General features: G+C 43.4%; 1 protein-coding gene across 4 annotated transcripts in view; it reads right to left on the reverse strand.

Annotated features, from left to right (window-relative positions):
• The window catches only part of GFOD2 (Gfo/Idh/MocA-like oxidoreductase domain containing 2), a 41283-nt gene that overhangs the window by 2156 nt on the left and 16540 nt on the right, over positions 1-22587 (reverse strand). For 2 of the 4 annotated variants that reach the window (XM_014827743.3, XM_044760822.2), the window contains exon 2: positions 9529-9874. The exons of 1 other annotated variant lie outside the window; for it this stretch is intronic. In XM_014827743.3, coding sequence (XP_014683229.1) covers positions 9529-9787 — 259 coding nt within the window. In that variant the 5' untranslated portion in view covers positions 9788-9874. Of the gene's footprint in view, positions 1-8636; positions 8741-8849; positions 9875-22587 lie in introns of all 4 variants that reach the window. One more of the 4 variants, XM_070500283.1, reaches the window with a different exon arrangement.

Here is a 22587-nt window from a genome sequence, read left to right on the forward strand (position 1 = left end):
CTGGCTCCAGATGCAAGTCTACAACATCAACTCTTGCTGGAATTTCCATCCTGTTGCCCCACCTTGCAGATTTCAGACATCAGCTCCTATAATCACATGAGCCAATTCCTTAAAATAAATCTCTATCTCTCTCTTTCTATATATATCCTATTGGTTCTGTTTCTCTGGAGAACACTGTTGAATACAAGTGGGCTGGAGAGGTGGACATGCTTCTTGGACATGCCTATATACTTTTATGTATTTATTAGATCACTAGCTTGAGGCAAGAAAATCTAATCTATATTCCAGGGGCTGGGCTTTGCACTCTCAGTTGTAACTGCAGAAAGGGCTCTAAGATTCCCTGCAGATCATTCTCTGAAAACACTGCTCCAACAAAGTTAGTGTAATCAAAAGGCCAGAATGGGGCTGGCCTGGTGGTGCAGGGGTTAAGTTCACACGTTCTGCTTCTCGGCGGCCCGGGGCTCACCAGTTTGGATTCCAGGTGCAGACATCGCACCGCTTGGCAAGCCATGCTGTGGCAGGCGTCCCACGTATAAAGTAGAGGAAGATGAGCATGGATGTTAGCTCAGGGCCAGTCTTCCTCAGCAAAAAGAGAAGGATTGACAGAAGTTAGCTCAGGGCTAATCTTCTTGAAAAAAAAAAAAAAAAAAGGCCAGAAAACTAGAGCCAAAAGGGAGTGAAACCATCTTTTCTATCCCCATACCCATTCTGACTACACTGCAGCTAGGAGGCACTCAGAGAGCAAACCAAAGCTAGACAAAGCCCTGAAGAGAGAGAGCTAGAGGACTGAGCAGCTTCTATATGAGTAAAATAAAAAGATGAATACTCCTCCATGTTTTAAGAAGAAAGCTCATGCAGGTACAAGCAGCCATAAGACACCAACACCTGGGGTATTCCTGTGAGCTTGGGGTGGTTCAAGGAGAAGGAAGCCCTATGCTAATACCTTCAATAGAAAACTTTCAAAGCCCAAAAAGCAGTATGGACTAGACACACACAGGTTTATTGGTGATGGAAAGCTGGGGAAAGGTGAAAACATCCAGTTATTCCATTACTCGCTGTACAGACACTGCCCATGGTAGGCTACTCAAACCCCACTACCCCAATTCCCCCCAAGAAGTCATGGGCTTCTTGAAGGAATAAACTCAAGGTCTGGTGAGAATACCGAGCAATTCTCCCTGCAAATGGCAGGATCAGGGAAGGCTTCATAGGGGAGTGACACTGGGTTATCTTAAAGGGAACAGATGTTCCAGGGAGCATAAGGGAGAAAGGGCATCCAGACAGAGGGAACTACATGTGCAAAGGCACTCAGGTAGGAAAGGGCCAAGAGTTGGAATTCCTGAAGTCCTGGGTACACGCTAGGAAATGGGCTGGAGTGGTTACATAGCACCTATAAGCAATGTGGGAAATTGGACAGATGGTTGGTAGTATCACTCACAAAGATATTCAAGGGGGGGTGGGGGTGGGGGGGATGGGGGTGGAATCCAAAACTGAGCTCTTTGTTGATACTCCCCTCCCCAAATCTTCCCCATCTCAGTCAACGGCAACTCCATTCTCCCAGTTTCTCAAGTCAAAATCACTGGAGTCACTTCTCACATCCCACTTTCAATCATCAGTAAATCCTGTTGGCTTAGCCTTCAAACTATATCCAGAATCTAACAAGTTCTCACTACTACCACTGCCACCTTCCTCATCCAAGCTGCCACTCTCTTTTTGCCTGGATTATTGCAACAGTAACTTAACTGGTCTCCCTCAGTCTCTTCTCAACACAGCAGCCAAGGCAATTCTGTTGAAACTTAAGATGGATCACAGCATAACTCTGCTTTGCATAAAACCCTCTCATGGCCTCTCACCTCATTCAGAATAAAAAGCCAAAGTCCTTACAGTGGCCTACCCACAGGACATACATGGTCTGCGCACCACCCCAAAATTTTCTTTTTGAACTCTTTGCCTACTACGGTTCCCACTTTTCCTCACTCTGCTCTAGCCACTGAATGTGAGAAGGGGGTTGTTGTGCACAAGGGCCTGGTGATCATGGAGAGGCAACAATAGCTAAACAGAGGACTGACAGGCAGGGCCAGGCCTCAGTGTCTTGGGCTGGACTACCTTGTGTGCTTTACTCTTCCAGCTAAAGACCATCTTGGACAAGGTGCACAGTTAGGCTTCTCCTCCAATGGCATCCTGGGCTCTACTCTCACACTCCACAGGCACTTCCAGTTGGAGGGGCAGCCTCCAAGCCTGGATGCCCATATCTCCAGGCAACCAGGTCAATACTGTGCCTTTTCTGGGTATGTGCATCTCCAATAACCCTGGTGTTCATCCCCTTGGTCCCCTGAAAGTTTTCTGAGTGCTTTCAGATGGGGCAATGGCTGGGACACAGATAATTTCTGGTGGCCCAATGCAGGTTGCAGCTTCCTCTGATGGACATGGATTCTGATCACACAGGCTCAGGGGGGGAACTCATCTGGCCACCTTGCAGCAGAAACCATGGTAACCATAGGCAATAACTCTTGTAACAAAAAATAAGAAAACTATACAAATGACTGATGTCCCACATGATGGATAAGCCCCATGACAATTGACTCCCAGGAAGGGCCACTTATTGGTCATGAACTCAAGCTTTGGAGCCAGACATTTCTGTGTTCAAATACTGGTTCTCTCACTTCATTGCTGAATGACCTGGGATATTTCTTCTTTTTTTTTTTATTGTAAAGATTGGCACCTGAGCTAATAACTGTTGCCAATCTTTTTCTTCTGCTTTATTTCCCCAAATCCCCTGGTACATAGTTGTATATCTTAGTCGCAGGTCCTTCTATTTGTGGCACGTGGGACGCCGCCTCAACGTGGGCTAACGAGCAGTGCCATGTCCGCGCCAGGATCCAAACCGGTGAAACCCTGGGCAGCCGCAGCGGAGCGCATGACTTAACCACTTGGCCATGGGGCCGGCCCCAAGACCTGGAAATTTCTAAATCTCTCTGGGCTTGGGTTTACTACACTGTAAAATGGGAGTCATATTCACCTGCAGGGTAGAAGAGAAGACTAAGTCAAATGAGGCAATATATGTAAAGTGCCTGGCCCAGTACAGCTCTGTCAACGGTACATTTTATTACCATCACCATGGGAGAGACCCAGCAGACATCATAAATACAGAAAAAAATGGCCCACTGTGACTTATATTTTAAGACTCACATGAAAGCTATGTTTTCTAGGCCAATAATTTTGACGTTCAGTATTTTAAAAGTTTGATTTTTAAAAAAGAAGTTTTAAAATCAACATGAACATGCATGAGTTTTCTTACTATATGTATTGTTTATCAGGTCTCTCACAGAGATAGGCCCAGCCCAGCCCTTTGGAATCACATTCTGAAAAAGTCGATCAGAGATACTGTGGTACTTTTGGCCAATCCTTCCAAGCTCCTCTCACTTCCTCTCCCCTCCCCAGCTACCCTGACCCTCAAGAACCCCACAAGCATTTGCCATTTGCACATATGGGATTCTCAGACATGAACTCCCAGTGTCATGAACCTCAGTCCTATAGCCAGGAGGAACACGTGGATCAGTAGCCTATGATATAATTCAATCTCTTCACTTTACAAAACTCTTAAATTTCCTGCTCTTCTTTAAATAACAGCAAAAGGTTTACAACAGATGCTGGCAGGACAAAAGGAGAATGGTTAGCCAAATGTCACATGACCAGGGAAGGGAGCAGTGTGGATAGGTCAGGGGGCCAAGGCAAGGGGAGAGGCCCTCACACCGGGGTCCAGCAGGAGGGGGCCCTGCAGGGAAAGTAGCCCCGATTGCTATCACTGTCTGCTCTTGGAGAGTCTCCAATGCTTCCCCATACCTGTGGGATTTTAGGATTGGGGACAGAAGAATCACAATACTGGGTGAGAATTTTGCCACTTGGCTGTGGAACGCATATGGCTGACCAGGGAAATAATGAGGAAAATGGGTTCTCAGACACAAATACCCCATCTGAGAGTTGCAGCTCTGGTCAACCCAGAGGTTTCATGCTGTAACTACTCACTGCAGGGGTGGGGGTGAACATTGCAGTGCGGGGTGGAGAGCAGGTAGGCTGGGAGGAAAAGGACTTTTGTGGCCACTGGGAGTTTGGTGGTATTAAAACTAGGATAAGCAATCTCTGCTTCATGCCATGAGAGGTCAGGGAAGGGGGAGAGACCTCCTTTCTTGAGCCCGAACAACAGGAGAGCTTTTGAACTTAGGACTCAGTAGTATTATCAATGAGGGAGCTAAAGCCTATCTTGAGTTAAACAGGTTCCTGTAGGCCAGGTGTACAGGGTCTTCACCTTTAGGAAGACTTGGGTTGCTGTGAAAGACATATTTATGTAAGTTTATCTAGCTTTCTTGCTAGGAAGTCAAAGGAGAAATTAAAGAAACTGAAAACTGCTTTTTGTCTTCAGGGAATGGAGAAAACACGGATGCTAAGTGCTTATTAGTTCAGATTTTCTGGAGGGTGAACAAGTTTCAAGCTGCAAGCCTCTCTCCAGTTCATACTCCCCAGACTACCTAGGAGTGAAGTGCCCTTGAGCACAAGAAGCCCGAGAAGCTGCCTCAGACTACCTCTTTGTTCCCTAGTAACACATCACAGATTGACAGCTCTGGGTCCACGACACCATTTCCTTATCTAGAGGCCTGGGACTAGATAAATGATTTTAAACAGCAGGGTAGAGAAGCAGCCCAGGAAAACCATCACTATTACGTTTTATAAAATTCAAGCATTCTACCTTTTTTTTTTTTAACAAAAAATGTTCCACTATCAGAAAAATAAGTTTGAAAACCACCACACTGAATCATTCTTGCCCACAGCCAATTCTCTACTCTTTCCTGGATTGCAGGCCCATATTAGTCCCCAGGCTGAAACAAGCAGACTGGACTTGCATGGGTAGAATTTGTGAATGCCTTCATTCAACCAGTGTGCCAGGCCCTGTGCCAAGCACTGGGGATACAACATCTGGCATGGTTTCTACCTTCAGACAGCTTACAGTTTAGTGAGAGAGACTGCCATTAATCAAATTATCATATAACTACATGTAGAACCAGACTTGTGATAAATCCAGTGAAGACGATATAAACGGTAATAATATAAGAGCATATAGCAGGGGCTTGACCCAGACTGAGGGTCAGAGAAGGCATCCCAAGGGACTGGTGTTCTTGGGATTAAATTATCTGGGTCAGGTTGCTTGAGAAATGATCTCTTGTTATTTCAAGAACCCATGGGAAAGGGTTGGCAAACTCAGTGTTTTTCTAATGAAGCACACAAGTGCCAAGAACTGGGTACAGAAACTCACCTTTCAGTGACAGATTTAAGAAAACATTCAACTGTGGCAAAGATGCTGGCACACCTCGCACATTGAAAAATATTTTTCTAAACCACTTCTGAACTGAGACATAAAACATATTAGGGTCCCTCTCTCTCTTCTAAGGAATTCATGGGAAAGCTTTAAGAATGAAATCTGAGGTGGAAGGAAAAAAAAAGGTCAAACAAAAGTAGAAAATAAGATGCTATAGAAAGAGTTGTGATACGAGAAGTATACCTCTGGAGGGTAAGTCCAAGAATTAATTTTAGGAAAAAATAAGAATGAGGGCAAGAAACAATCTTTATGGCCTCAGAGATGGGGTAAAAATATAATGATCTAACAAGCTGAGGAAAAAGCAATTTTGCCTATAGCACTAACACATCGTGAGACATAACCTTAACGTTCCTGGGCCTCAGTTTCTGTTACTGAAAATGAATACATTGGATTGATCAGTGGTTCTCAATCTTGTGCATCAGAATCAGAATCACCCGGAAGGCTTGTTCAAACACAGGTTGCTAGGCCTCCCCCCAGAGATTCAGAAGGTCTGTGATGGGGCCTGAGAGTTTGGATTTATAACAAATTCCCAGGTGATGCTGATGCTGCTGGTCCAGGGACCTTACTCTGAGAACCTCTGGACTAGACACTCTCTCCACAACCCCTACAGGCCTGACATTTCTCTGATTTTATGCCTATGAATTCCAGAAAAAGAAAACACAGTAATACTGACTGGTATGAAAAGTTTTAGAAGAATCTATGTCATACACGTCCTTATACCTGCAAATCTGTTATCAGTGCTGTATGCCTCACATTATTGGCTCTCAGTTTCTGTGACTTACCTTTTATGATGCGTAGCATAGCACAATGCAAGAAGGATCCTTCACTAAATAGAGGCTTCAGATCATTGCGATAACTTCTCACCGGTTCAAGATGTGGAAGAGCTGATCTAAAATTAGAGTACTTCCACAGCTGTAGAGCTAAGTAATTATGACTTTTTTTCAGCTCTAAAAAGATCAAGAATCTAAAGCTTATACCCTTAATGAAAAAAAGAGACACAGACCCAATAACAGAAAAAAAAAAAAAAAAAAGAGAGAGAGACCTATGTGGGAAGAAAAACACAGGAAAAAATGTTCTCATGCATATATAGAGATTTACACATGGGAATACATGGTCACGTGGAATGGCACTGAAGGTCTTTTGGGATATTGACTCTGAGGACTTTTATTTTACTTATTTTTTTGAGGAAGATTAGCCCTGAGCTAACTACTGCCAATCCTCCTCTTTTTGCTGAGGAAGATTGGCCCTGAGCTAACATCCATGCCCATCTTCCTCTACTTTATACGTGGGATGCCTACCACAGCATGGCTTTTGCCAAGTGGTGCCAGGTCTGCACCCGGGATCTGAACCAGCGAACCCTGGGCCGCTGAGAAGCAGAACGTGTGAACTTAACCACTATGCCACCGGGCCGGCCCAATGAGGACTTTTATTTTTATTTATTTATTTTTGCTGAGGAAGATTGGCCCTGAGCTAACATCTGTTGCCAATCTTCCTCTTTTTGTATGTGAGCTGCTGCAACAGCATGGCCACTGACAGACAAGTGGTGTAGGCCCATGCCCAGGAAGTGAACCCAGGTCACTAAAGCGGAGTGCACCGAACTTAACCACTAGGCCACTGGGGCTGGCCCTGAGGACTTTTAAAAACCTTGCATTTTTGCAATTATCATTGCATGTGCCTGTCCTGTTCCTCATCTAAACTGTGTACAAGAATCAGACACTGTCAGAGCTTTACAGTGGAAAGAATGGGTCCCGCTTTCAAGGTATTAATTTAAACATGTTCCACCAACCCACAGAAAAGTTTTTCACATCTGAGATGACTTATAATGGTTAGTTTTATTTCTAGGCTACATTCAACTCAGTCAACCTTTTCCTAATGAATATCCAGAGGAGAATCCTATTTACTTTTAAAATGAATTTACCTTAAATAAACCTGCTCTTCCACTTGGGACAACAGGAAAACCTGGCTTTCCCTTGTAATGTGATGCCACTGTCTTTCTTGCAGCACTTGGAGGCAGTAATATATCATGCTGGAAAGGCTGGATGATATCTCCATTTCACGGGGGCCCACAGAGGTTTAGAGGGACAGAAATAGGACTAGAAGTGGGGTCTGATGTCAAGGTCAGTTTGGTGCTCTGCCTACAGCAATTCATGCACTCATGCTTAGTCCTTTGGGAAAACTGGAGGAGCTTTCCTGGCTTCTTCCATATGTGATAAAGTCAAGCCAGAATTCTCACACAAAAAAAGTGAGAGCACACAGGGAATGAACTTTATGGTCACAACAGGCTCAGTGACTCCATTGGGGCCTGAGTGGGCAGCGCCTAAGGGCAGGTCCAGCTGACAGGAGCTCTTCCAGCCCCACCAACTGGGCCCTGGGATCATGTACCTGCAAGAACAGATCAAGGACCCTCATTCACACCCTCCTCCTCCTGACAACAGAGATGCGGAGAGAAGGCTGACAGCCCTGCTTCACTGAGAGTGGGGACACAAGATCCCAGAAGCCTCTGTTCATCCCTGTCCTTCCTGTTTATATTAAATGGCCCAAAATGTAGCGTTTTCCTGTCCCAGGAACCAGAAAACAGCAGGTTTATAGCCAAAGAACTCTGAGGTTTCCTCTATGTTTCTACACGGCTTGGAAATGGTCTCTAGCAGAGAATTTAACATTCAAGAAGACCGAGAGCCTCTAAAACTCTGCCTCTGGACACACCTGGCCTCACTAACCTGCATTCATGCCACAAGAGATGGCAAGAAGTCAAGTGACAATGGTAGCTTGATTCCCCTTGAAACTAGCCCTCTGTTAAAGTGTCAGCTTAGGTCTACTTAGTTCTAAACTCAATCTAGGAGCCATTATCTGCCCTCCTAAGAATCTAGGGCCAATGAATAATAGCTCCAATGTCACACATGCTCAGAGAGAGCTCTCTGGAAAAGACAAACCATCTATAATTTTTTGGCTAAAACTTACATGCCCCAAATCAACAATCAGATAGACTCACATTCTTGCTCACTTCAACGAACATTTATCCTTCCCAACCCATTAGGCCAGAGGTGACAGACATCCTCTCATCCTCTGAACCAGGGAGAGACAAGTAGCAGATCTCCACCATGATAGTGGCCAGGAGTGATGGTCAGCTTCATGGTATATCAGTTCCTGGACCCAGAGATCTCTCGCTGCATCAGAGAGACACTTGGTTCCTATCACCTTACATAAAACAATTATTCTGTCAATTAATTACATGATACCTGAATTGTTACTTAAGTCTTTTCTCATTTACCTTGTAGTGTGTGTTATTTCTAGTCTCTTCAATGGGGCTGTGAAAGCAGGGAGAGCTCTGATCCAACCCTCCTTTGAATGTCCAGAACGACATCAGGACAGTGTCTGGCAAACAGGAGGCATTACAAAAAATAATTGCTGGATGAATGTTTACTGGTTTTACTTCCTATTAAATTTAGATTCTGATTTATATAAGACAAAGAGAAGAATTTACCTACAGTTGCCAGGAAAGAGAAGCTCAACAGGAACTGAAGGAGAATAGCTCAACAAACCAGGCCTACCAGGGGTAGGAGGTTGCTGAGCCAACTGCTTCCCAAGGGAGCAGAGATGTGAGCAGGCTGTCCCGTGGATCCTGTCAGGGAAGCCTAGGACGGTCAGAGAGCCTTCCTACCCTCTGGCATACAAGATCTCAAAGTTTGGCAGGAAGGGTGTGCACTCAATCTAATCAAGGACTGACAAAACATGGAAAATGGTAGGCTGTGACACACCCTCCTCTCCTTCCTGTGGTGCTGCATGCCACAAAAATGGAAGAACAAATGCATCAATCACAACTAATTTCCCAGTGCCCAGGTCTTTGAAACTCTGACTTCACAGAGGCAAACTTTACATTGCCTGAAACGTAATAATCTCCAGCCCCAGTGACAGGCCAACTCTTAAGGTATTTGTTTAATTTTTGCTCAGGGATTTACTTATGGGAAGTGGTGAAGGCTGCGTCTTTCCCAGCCACTGGAGCACCTCCTCCGACAGCTGTAAGACCCCCTCAATGTGCCCTCCCCAGCACTGCTCCAGGAGTAAGTGCTATCCCAGAGTACTACTACCTGCAGGCCCAAGTGCAAGAAGGACCACCCAGAGGGAGATACAATCTGCCCTTGCTATGGCCTGACTGTCCGTACCTAGAGCCTTCACAGATATTTGCCGGGTGAGTGGAGGGGGGATGTTGATGCACACCAGATCCACATCTTGATGCAGCAAGACGTCATCAGTCCGACTGGTGTAGAAGGTGATGTTCATCTCCTCAGCAAGCTGCTTCGCCTCCTCCTCAGTCTTCCCCCACAGGGCCTCCACAGTGAACCCTTCTGCCCTCAGCAGCGGGACCAGAACCCGGGCGGAGCTGCCGGTCCCAAACACGCCCACTCCTGGGAGCATCTTCATGCCAACTTCTCTGTTCACCAACTCATCTCCTCACAAGAGCCTCCAGCATGAACACGAGCTTCCCACAGTCCTGGTCAAACATGGCTCCTGGAACAGCAAAGCAGCACCCTGGTCATTAGTGAAGGGCACACTCTGCTAAGGCTACTTTCTGGGCAACCAGCTCTCTGCCACAAAAGCACAAACGACTTAGTGCTCCATAAAAAGCTGCAGAAGCTTCTTGCATGGAGACTTCAGAATATTAGCAATATGCATCTACTGGAAGGAAGAAAAATGAAAAGATGAGTAAAGTTGCGTTCAAATCTTTGTTCTGTTACTTAATTTTCTGTGTGACTCTGATCAAATCACTTAACCTTTAGGACCTTACCTGTAAAAGTTCATGATTCTCTGACATTACATTACAGAAAGAAAAAGAAGAGTGGGAAACAAAACCCAGGAAAAGACGAAAGAGAACCACCTAGGCGCTACACAGATTATAATTTAAAAGCTAATGACAGCAAGCATAGGAAAATGTTCACTAGAAAAAAAAAATATCAAAAAAAATTTTTCAGGGCCGGCCCGGTGGCACAGCAGTTAAGTGTGCACGTTCCACTTTGGTGGTCCAAGGGTTCACCGGTTCAGATCCCGGGGCAAGCCATGATGTGGTAGGCATCCCACATATAAAGTAGAGGAAGATAGGCATGGATGTTAGCTCAGGGCTGATGTGCCTCAAAATAAATAAACAAATAAATAAGATGGAAACAAAAGTATTCAACTAAAAAATAAGCATGAATTTTAAAAAAAGTTTTTCAACTACCAAACCAGAAACAACAAGAAGGATGTTTAAAATTATATTTTTTCTATAAAGATATTCAAGCCAACATTGACTATGATTGTGAAAAACTGGGAAACAATCCAGATGTTCAATAACAGTAATAGGTTACATAAATAACACTATGGAGCCACTGAAAACCAAGAGGTAGAAGGCCCTCAATGACCTGAAAGACACTGCCATATATTCATTAAAAAGGGGGAAAACAAAACAATATGTGAAGTATGACATCAACTTTGTTAAAAAAAAAGTGCAAAAGTATATATGTATAAGAATATACAAGGATTTCTATGATATATCTATAAACATATTTCACATATAACAGTAGAAGGACCAGAATATCCCTGAATTTAATAATGATTACTCCCATTGATGGGATTATGATTTCTGTTTTTTGGACTTTGCCAAATTTTCTACAATGAATATGTCTTACTTATTGTGGAGGTTTCCCTTCTGATAAAATGAAATTAAAACCAAACCAAAGCAAAGTCTGTTTGGAAACGAAGAGAGGTTTAGCTGTGCTCAGGGTACCAGGTTTCCCCATATGGCACCCTCTCAGCTAAACCAGTGGTCCCCACTCTGGCTGCGTATTAGGGTCACTGGTGACCCCAGTCCCACTGAATCAGACTCGGGGATGAGGCTGTGTCATCATCATTTTCTTTTTTTTTTTGGTTTTTATTTTTTTTTGTGGTAAAATACACATAAAATATACCATCTCAACCATTTGTAAGTGTACAGTTCAGTGGTATTAAGTACATGCATATTGTTGTGCAACCATCACCACTATCCAACTCTAAAACTCTTTCCATCTTGCAAAACTGAAACTCTGTACCCATTAGACAATAACTCCTCATTTCAACCCCTCTCCCCCAGCCCCTGTCAACAACCATTCTATTTTCTGTCTCTATGAATCTCTATTTCATTCCCCAACTGTGAACACTAGGGATATATATCTCTTCACTCCCCATCCATGACATCCTCCTACATTTTTGGTTATTTCTGGGTCCCACTTTCTGAGTACTCACTTATATGAGTATCTCACATAAAGTGAAACCATCCAGTAATTGTTTTTTTTGTGATGGGATTATTTCACTTAGCAAGTCCTCAAGGTTCATCCATGTTGTAGCATGTCAGAATTTCCTCCGTTTTTAAGGTTGAATAATACTCCATAGCATGTATACACCATATTTTGTTTCTCCATTCATCTGTCCATGGACATTTGGGTTATTTTCATGTTTTAGCTACTGTGACTAACGCTGCTATGAACATGTGTGTACAAATATCTCTGAGACGCTGCTTTCAATTCTTTTGGGTATATACCCAGAAGTAAAAGTGCTGGCTCATACGGTAATTCTATTTTTAATTTTTTTTTTTTTTTTAAAGATTTTATTTTTTCCTTTTTCTCCCCAAAGCCCCCTGGTACATAGTTGTATATTCTTCGTTGTGGGTCCTTCTGATTGTGGCATGTGGGACGCCGCCTCAGCGTGGCTTGATGAGCGGTGCCATGTCCGCGCCCAGGACCCGAACCAACGAAACACTGGGCCGCCTGCAGCGGAGCGCACAGACTTAACCACTCGGCCACGGGGCCAGCCCCCTATTTTTAATTTTTTTAGGAACTGTTATACTGTTTTCCACAGGGGCTGTACCATTTTAGACAATTTTTTTTTTTTTTTAAGATTGGCACCTGAGCTAACATCTGTTGCCAATCTTCTTTTTTTCCCTTCTTCTTCTTCTCCCCAAAGTCCCCCAGTACATAGCTGCATATCCTAGTTGTGAGTGCCTCAGGTTGTGCTATGTGGGATGCTCGCCTCAGCATGGTTTGATGAGTAGTGCCATGTCCGCGCCCAGGATCCAAACCTGCAAAATCCCTGGGCCGCCAAAGTGGAGCACGCAAACTTAACCACTTGGCCATGGGGCTGGCCCCCTATTTTAAATAATTTTATAAACACCTTACAGTCACTTAGTCTAGCAATTATCTTAAAAAATCTGACTACTTCTGATCTTGGTCACTGCAAATCACAAGTTTTAAGAAGTTTTATCCAAACGTATGATTTTGCTGTTCTACTTTTATCCACATAACATTGCTTCACTTGCATCTCTTCACATATCACAGTCAACCTATTTGTCAGTTTAATGGAGACATGGCATTTCTTTTGTAAATGCATCATAATTAACTCTTTTATTCCCCAACTGTGAGCACTAGGGATATATATATATCTCTCTTCACTCCCCATCCATGACATCCTCCTACATTTTTTGTCATTTCTGAGTGCCACTTTCAGGCTCCCTTGGCTCTTGCCCCCAGCTCCTTCAACACTAAGGTCTCTTGAGGTTCTGCCAGGGGTGCCCTCTTCTCTTCTTGCTTCACATGCTCTCTTTACTACTCATGTCCAGGGCTTTAATTTGTATACTGGTGACTTCCAAATCGGCAGCACAAGCCCAGCTTTCTCTCCAGAGCTTCACACCCATATATTCTACTCTCGAATATACAGTGATGTTCTTCAAGCTCCACAAAACCCACATGACCAAATCGGAACAGAAGCAGTAAAGCGAGATGGTGAGAGCACATGAAGTGAAGGCATCAGAGATATGTGGGTTCAAATCCTGGCTTCACCACTTCTTAGCTGGGTGCAATTTTCTTCACAGGGAAAACAGCTGTAATGCTATTTAGCTCTTGGAGTCTTTTGAAGATTAAACGAGGTCCAGTTTTATGTGCCTAGCAAGTGTCTGGTATATAGTCAGCATTTAATAATTATCATAAACCCTCTCTCAAACATTTTCTTCCTATATTCTCTGTCTCATGGAATGCCACTATCATCAACTCAGTTCCCCAACCCAGAAAGCTGGCCAGCAAGCTCAACTTTTCTATTCCTTTACCTCTACAGGTAACTCGTCAAGTCTTGTTGATCCTACCGTCTTGTTATTTGTCTCTCTCTTTTTTTAAAGATTTTATTTTTTCCTTTTTCTCCCCAAAGCCCCCTGGTACATAGTTGTATATTCTTCGTTGTGGGTCCTTCTAGTTGTGGCATGTGGGACGCTGCCTCAGCGTGGTTTGATGAGCAGCGCCATGTCCACACCCAGGATTTGAACCAACGAAACACTGGGCCGCCTGCAGCGGAGTACGCGAACTTAACCGCTCGGCCATGGGGCCAGACCCTGTCTCTCTTTTTTTAAAGATTGGCCCTGAGCTAATACCTGCTGCCAATCTTTTTTTTTTCCTTCTTTTCCTCAAAGCCCCCCAGTACATAGTTGTATATTCTAGTTGTAGGTCCTTCTGGCTTTGCTATGTGGGATGCCGCCTCAGCATGGTTTGACAAGTGGTGCTAAGTCTGCACCCAGGATCTGAACCAGAGACACCCTGGGCCTCCAAAGTGGAGCGTGTGCACTTAATCACTCTGCCACGGGGCTGGTCCCTCGTTACCTCTTAAATCCAATCCTTCTTCGCCATTCCTTTTGCCATGGCTCTAGTCTAGCCCCCAGCACCATGCACCTGGATAATTGCAACAACATTCTACTTATATCTCTGGTTTCCATCTTTTCCTTCCATCATCCATTCCTCAAATTGCAAAGAGATCTTTCTAAAATGCAAATGGAATCACATCACTCCTTTCCTTTTTAAACCCTTCAGTGACTTCCCATTGGACTCACTACAAAGTCCAGATTCTTTAGTATGACTTTCAAGGCCCTGCATGATTCAGAAATCTCAAGACAGGTCTAGTTTTTTGCAGGGTTACTTTCAACGGTTATCTCCAAGAGAGATGAGTTTCAAAACACAAACTAAGATAACCCAGTAAGAAGAATGTTCTGTGAAATTATTAGCTATAAACCAGTTAAAAGTTGGGCACAATTACTCAAAATGATGACAACAGCTTCAGAGTAACTGATGATGAGCATTTATTCTTTCCTGGAGAACTGTTTCTTGAGACCCTTTTACATTATATTAACACCATATCATCTCACAAAAATCTGTACATGAATGTTCATAGAATTATCGTAATAGCCAAAAAGTGGAAACAATCCAAATGTCCATCAACTGCCAAACAAGTAAACAATACAATATAGTATTCTCCAGCCACAAAAACTAATGAAGTATTTGATGCAAGCTACAACAAGGATGAACCTTGAAAATACTATGCTAAGTGAAAGAAGCTAGTCACAGAAGGCTTATATTGGATGAGTCCATTTATATAAAAGGTTCATAGTAGGCAAATCCACAGACACAGAAAGTACATTAGTGGCGGGGATGGGGGGAGGGAGGAATTGGGAGGTACAGGGGTCCAACTTTATTCTTCTGCATGTGGTTATTCAGTTGTTCCAGCACCACTTGTTGAAGAGACTATTCTTTCCCCTAGAATGACCTTAGCACCTGTGCTGAAAATCAGTTGATCATAAACGTATGTGTTTATTTATGGACTATCAATTTTATTCCATTGATCTATGCCTATCCTTATGCCAATACCACCCTGTCTTGATTACTTTAGCTTTATACTAAGTACTGAAATCAGTGAGTTTTCCAACTTTGTTCTTTTTAAATATTATTTTGGCTATTATGGGTCCCTTGCATTTTACTATGAATTTTAGAATCAGTTTGTCAATCTGGGATTTTTTTTTTTTGGAAGATTAGCCCTGAACTAACATCTGCCACCAATCCTCCTCTTTTTGTTGAAGAAGACTGGCCCTGAGCTAACATCCGTGCCCATCTTCCGCTGCTTTATATGTGGGATGTCTACCACAGCATGGCTTGCCAAGCAGTGCCATGTCCGCACCTGGGATCTGAACCGGTGAACCCCAGGCCACCAAAGCAGAACATGTGAACTTAACTGGTGCACCATTGGGCTGGCCCCTCAATCTGGGATTTTGATAGAGATTGCTCTGAGTTGGTAGATCAATTTGGGGAATACTGTCATCTTAACAATATTAAGTTTTCTGATGCATGAACATGGGATATCTTTCCATTTATTTAGGTTGTCTTTAATTTCTTTCAACGTTTTATAGTTTCCAGAGTACAAGTTACATGCTTTTTGTTACACTTATTTCTAAGTATTTTATTTTGTTTGATGCTATTGTAAATGGAATTATTTTCTTAATTTTATTTTCATATCCAGCATCTCTTTTGCTTCTACTGTAGATACAAGTGTACTGTGCAAAGTACATCTCTGTGTTAGAGGATGGCTTACCAGTATAGCCCAATACAGCATCCTGTACGGCTGGACCCTATCTGAAGGACAGCTGTGCCTTTGTGAACCACTGAAATAAGCATAACTTGGGCTGCCTTAGCTCCAGACCCTTGTCAGTTTCCTGCCTTCCTGTATCTACTCTCTGGGGCTGTGGAACTTGGCATGCACCCTGCACTCTACCATTAGGTGTTATCTTAACCATCTTTCTTTCTGATGATGATGAATGATGCCTGTGGCCTTTCAGCCACTTCTCTTTCCTCTTTGCTGATAATTCTTCTGCCCTTACACACGTCCCTTCTGGTTGGAAAACAGATCAGTCACATAGTATCTTCTATAATTTTCATGTCCTGGACTCGCTTCAGCTATTTTGGTCACTTTCTGCATTTACAGGGTATTTTTTTGGTTACCTACAGGTCACGGATATTCTGGGTGCTTGAGAGAGTCAAATTTGTAGCATTAGATAAGATTCTTCTTAAGTTTTGTGGGTTATTAATTACCAACAGCTATAATGGCCAAGGAGTGAGATACAGCCGCCATAAGCAAGGATGTCCATGTCCTCTCTAAATTCATGCCCAGGGCACACTTCCTCCTCTCTGGCACCTCATTCCTTCACGCTCTAGTTCTATTTGGGTGTATGTGTGCATTAGTAACTTAACACAACAGAATGGGTTAAAAGAAATTTTAATAACCTGTTTTACTGACACTGACTCAAAGGGCAGCTTCATCAACACCCATAAAGGGGCATCAGCTGGCCTCTGAGGAAGCCAGATGGCATGAAGCTAGGCAGGCTTGATGACTAGGTATTTCCTACTCAAGTGGGCAGAACTGGTTTTCCTCAATTATTTCAGTGACTATCCCATCTCACCCCCAAAATTTCCCTACTCCTTGCCCCTAACATCCCTGTACACACCTTCCACATGCCTCCAAAGATCTCCAGAAACCCAGACCTCCCTAGTTCACATACATTTCAGTCACCACCTGCTGGTCAGGAATGAAGGGTGCAAAGTGCTGTGAGAGGACTCGCTATACATACAGTACTTTGACAAGGCTACAGGTTATGGGGAAGGTAGCACAGAGGTTAGAGGCATGGAATCTGCAGTCACCTTGCTTGGGCTCAAATCCTGGCTCTATCACTTACCGGCTAGGGTAATTGAAGATAAGTTTCTTAACCAGTCTGTGCTTCTGTTTCCTCATCTGTAAAGTGGGGATAATTGTATCCACCTCATAAGGAGGAGTTAAGGATTAAATGAGTTAATATTTGTAAGGCATTTATAACAGGGCCTTGCCCATAGTAAGTCACTGCATAGGTCATTTTAAAAAACATTTCTAGGGACCGGCCCTGAGGCTGAGTGGTTAAGTTCTCGTGCTCTGCTTTGACGTCTCAGGGTTTTGCTGGTTTGGATCCTGGGCGTGGACATGGCACCACTCATCAGGCCATGCTGAGGCGGCGTCCCACATAGCACAACCAGAAGCACTCACAAGTAGAATATACAAATATGTACTGGGGGGCTTCGGGGGCACAAATAAAAAGAAAAAAAGCTTGGCAACAGATGTTAGCTCGGGTGCCAATCTTTAAAAAAAAAATGATTTCCAGAGGTCGGCCCAGTGGTGTAGTGGTTGGGTTCAGCACATTCCACTTTGGTGGCCCATGTTCACAGGTTTGAATCCTGGGCACAGACCTATACCACTTGTCAGTCATGCTGTGGCAGCAACCTACATACAAAATAGAGGAAGACTGGCACAGATGTTAGCTTAGGATGAATATTCCTCAGCAAAACAAAACAAAACAAAGATTTCTATGACTGACTTAGACGTCTCCTCTTCAAAAGTCATGTAGGAATATGAAGATAATATTCTGAGCTAATATGCACTGAGTGCAATTGGCCAGTGTTTAGTGTAATATAAACAGAACATCTAAGTCCAAGCAACCCTGTTTTACAGATGAGGAAGCAGAAGCTCAGAGAGGCTAGATAACTTTTCCAGGGTTCCACAGCTGGCTGTGTATGACAGACCTATCACAACCAGCTGTGAAACCTTGGGCAGGTTACTTAGCTTCTCTGAGCCTCTATGAAAAGAGAGGCTTGTATGTGTGGAAGAACTCTTCTTTTATCCTTAGTGATGAGTGTGAGCCAGGAAAGTTCATTCTGCTCTCCGGGTTGGCAACTACTTGCCTCAGATCTACCACTCAAACCAACAATGATCTGTTCATATACCACATCTTTACTGAGGGCAGAATAGGGAGGCTGTGGGAGATAAAGAGATGAAGACAGTCCAAATTTCAAAGGCAACAAATCAGAAAGGCAAGTAGGAGCCAGAGCTGGCACTGAGTGCTAATCTAAGGAGTTTGGACTTTGATAGGTGGGTGTGCTTGGTACCCTTGGTGTGCCCCACTTATCCCCTCTCTGCCCTGCTCTGTCTCTCGGGAGTCGGAAGTCCAATATCTAAGGACTACATCACCTGGGCTCCAGGCCCTCTAGATTTCATCTGGGTCCAGCCAATGGGAAGCAGGAGGAGGAGATGAGAGAGCAAGAAGAGAGATGGATAGATGGATGAACAGATGGATGTATTTATTTACTTATTCTCTGCCCTCTCTCCCTACCCGGATGTGGTTCTGGCAGGGGCTGTATTCCTTGACCAGCGTCAGTGCCTATCGAGGACTGCTCTCCCATGGTCATAGCTTTTGCTGGGTTCCAGTTACCCCTCCCCTCTCCCCATTGTGCCTAGGGTGGTAACACTCACTACCAGCTGTAACCAGTCCCTGGGTGCTCCACCAACCCATGAGAGCTTCTCTTACTGCTCACATCACTGTAAATAATCCCTTCATTAAAGGCTTTTCAGTTAACCCTTTGAGTGTGCTGGCTGTTTCCTGCCTGGACCCTGACTAATATAGTTAGCAATGAGAACCACTGAATTTTTTAAAATTTGATGTGGGTGGAATAGAGTTTAGGAGACACTAGACACAGACAAACAGGATATCAAGTAAGAGAAAAGGCGGGTTTGATGGAAGGAATAAAATGGAGCAGACAGCTATCAAAAGGATTTGGGATTAAGAAGGGAGAGGGAAGAGCCAAAAATGACACTGAACTATAGACCAACATCCTTCATGAACAGGGGCACAAAATCCTCAACAAAATATTAGAAAACTGAATCCAGCAATGTGTTAAAAGGACAACACATCATGACTAAGAGGGTTTAATCCCAGGAATATAAGCCTGGTTCAACATTCTAAAATCAATTACTATGATTCACCAAATCAATAATTATTAGATTAGTTACTAAACTGCATTAATTACAAATGCAAATTAAAACTTATTTAATACAACTACACACCTATTAGAATGTCTGAAATTCAGAAAACCTGGTATCAAATACTGGCAAGGCCATAAAGCAACTGTTCGTTGCTGGAGAAAATGAAAAATGGTACAGCCACTTTGGAAAACAGTTTGACATCTTAGGAAGTTAAGTATACACTTATCATACAACCTAGCAATCCCTCCTCTAGGTATGTACCAAGATAAATTAAAATTTAATTTTCACACAAAAATGTGCATGTGAATGTCTACTTTCTAATGTCTAATATGAGCTTTATTTGTAATTGCCAACTTGTAATTGTAAACTTGGAATCAACACAAATGTCCTTCAACTGGTGAATGGATAAACAAAGTATTCCAATGCAGTGGAAGACGACTCAGCAATCAAAAACACAGACAAGCAACCAATGCATGCAAGGACATGAATGAATCTCAAATGCATTATGCCAACTGAAAGATGCCAGACTCAAAAGGCTCCATACGGTGTGATTCCATTTACATGACATAATGGAAAAGGCAAACTACAGGGACAGGAAATAGTGGTTGCCAAGGGTTGGAACTAGGGGCATGGCTTGACTACAATGGGCTACAGGGAATTTAGGGGGTGGGCGGGTGAGGGAACTGTTCTGTATCTTGAATCTGGTGGTAGTCACATGACTGTGTGCATTTGTCAAAACTCCTAAAACTGTACTGGCATGTAAATTATATTTCAATGTGATCCGCCCCCCCCACCCCGCGCCAATGACACTGAGGTTCTAAGCCTAATTGACAGAGAATATGTAGTGTCATTAAGAGAAACGGGGAACTCAAAAGGCCTGATTGTTGAGACTTGTGCAGAAGCTTGGATTTGTGGATTCTGTTCATCCCAGACTGACTGAACATCATCTTATCTTCTGTATGTCTAGTCCATGGAGCCACAGCTTCCGCAAAACCAAAGGACGAGACCCACTCCCCAGCGCAGGGGTGGGTCAAATCCAACCTGACACCTGTTTTCATAAATAAACTTTTACTGGAACACAGTCACACCTATTCCTTTATCTACGACTGCTTTTGTACCGCAACAGGCAAGTGCAACAGGGACCATATGGCCCACAAAGCTGAAAATATTTACCATCTGGCCCTTTACAGAAAAGGTTTGCTGACCTCTGCCCTACCCCATGGGATATAAGGCTAGGAGCTTCAAGTGACAGAACATAGCCATGAAGGTAGTGATTATGACCAAAAGAAAAAAAAAAAAGACCCTATCTCATTGTGTGTGTGAGGAGTCAGAGATTCTGGGAATTATGGCATTAGTGCACAACTTCAGAGAGGTCACTCAGTCATTAGGCAGCTCGAGCGGAGGTCAGACCCAGGGCAGAAGGTGCCTATGAATCCTCTCCTACCAGATGCAATGTGCAGAGTTAAAACCTGTATTTCCTAGCCTCTCTTGCAAAGAGGTGTGTCTAAGAAGATAAATATAGGAAGGAGGTACAGTTTGGTAGAGCTTCCGGAAACGTTCTTTAAAGGAGGCAATCTCAACAGACGGGTACTCTTTTTTCCCCTTTCTCCTTTTTCTGCCTGAAATGCAGATTCTACGGCTGGAGTTGCCACAGCAATCTGACCGCCAGGAGGCAACCTGAGGATGGAACACAATTTCTTGCAGATATTGACACAGAGATGGTGAATCAGACGTCAGCCATGACCTCAAGGAACTCCATTTCATGGACAAGACAGCCAAGTAAACAAATTTGTTATTCGGTATGATAGGTAGAGCAACAGAAACCTGTGTGACACAGAGAACAGTACCATTAACTACAGGGTCCACAGGTGGTGTGCAAGCAGGAAAGGCTTCCTGGAAGAGATGATGTAACAGGTCCAATTTGGTCAGAAAGACAGGAGGTCGCATAGCCTCTCCAAGACAATCGATGACAAGGCCCTCCTTTTACTGGTGGCCTATTTCTGTGCTTCTGGGGCCATTTTAGTCAGAAAGTTCTTTAGATGGACTTGAAGTCCTCAGTCTTACTTCTACATTGTGGAACTACCTGTGATGTTTCTAATGAAACTCTCAAGTTTCCTCTAAACTTCCTAGGTTATGGTAGGTTGTTTGCAAAATGACCACAATAATTCCCTTCCTTGTTTTCATGCCACTGGATAGTCAATCACCTCCCATAATGACTCTGGACTTAGCCACGTCACTTGCTCTGGCCAATGGGACATCAGCAACATGACACAAAGAGGTTTGAAAAGTACTTATGCATTAAGGCTTGCTCTCTTGCTACTCTTGGGATCTCTGGGACCATCAGCATGTGAATGAGCCTAGGCCATCCTGCTGGGTCATGAGAGACATGCGACCAAGTCATCTCCACTGCCCCAGCTGACACTGAGCCAATTGCCAGTTGTGTGAATGAGACCATCCCAGGCCATCCAGTTCCAGCTAAGCTGACCAAGACCAGAACAATCACACAGGTCATCCAAAGAATCACAGGAAAGTCAAATCAACATGTTGTAAACACCTTAAATTTACACAATTTATATGTCAATTATATCAATAAAGCTAGGGAAAAAAAGAATCGTGAGAAATGTTTGTCTTAAGATAATGAATTTTGAGGTTGTCTGTTATTTAGCAAAAGCAACTGATACACTCCTTTACAGACCAAACTCCCCTATTCCCTCAGGCTTTCCTCTTACTCTCCACCCCACTGCCCAAGACTGCTCTGGTTTGCCAACATCCTCCTGAAATGGGGTCCCCAGAACTGAACATCACCTCCTGAGCATACGGCTGGCCTTCTTTCTCTGGACGCTACACTCCTACTAAGCAGCTTACATTCATTTTAGAATTTAGATAGCCATGTCATCCTAACACACAGTAGGATTTTTCACATCCTAATAAATATCCCGTACTTGTATAGTTAGGTTTTCATTTTAATAGTAAAATACACATAACATAAAATCTACCATCTTAACCATTTTTAAGTGTACAGTTCAGTGGCATTAAGTACATTCACATTGTTGTGCAACCATCACCACCACCCATCTACAGAACTCTTTTTACCTTGGAAAACTGAAACTCTATATCCATTATACAATAGCTCTATTCACCCTTCGCTCTAGTCCCTGGCAACCACCATTCTACTTTCTCTCTCTCTGAGTTTGACTACTCTAGGTACCTCATGTAAGTGGAATCATATAATACTCCTGTTTTTGTGACTGGCTTATTTCACTTAGCATAATGTCCTCAAGGTTCACCCATGCTGTAGCATGTGTTAGAATTTCTTTCCTTTCTAAGGCTGAAGAATACTCTACTGGATGTATATATTACGTTTTGCTTATTCATTCATCTGTCCATGAGCACTTGAGTTTCTTCCACGTTTTAGCTACTGTGAATAATGCTGCTATGAACACGGGTGTGCAAATTATAGTATTTTTGAACCAAAGTTCAGTACTTCTAATTTTTCCTCTAATAAACTTCATTTAGTTTAATTTGGGTGGTTGTTTACCAGTTGAGATCTTTTTGAATATTTATTC

Source organism: Equus asinus, chromosome 28 (assembly GCF_041296235.1).
Source record: "Equus asinus isolate D_3611 breed Donkey chromosome 28, EquAss-T2T_v2, whole genome shotgun sequence".
Taxonomy (NCBI): Eukaryota; Metazoa; Chordata; class Mammalia; order Perissodactyla; family Equidae; genus Equus; species Equus asinus.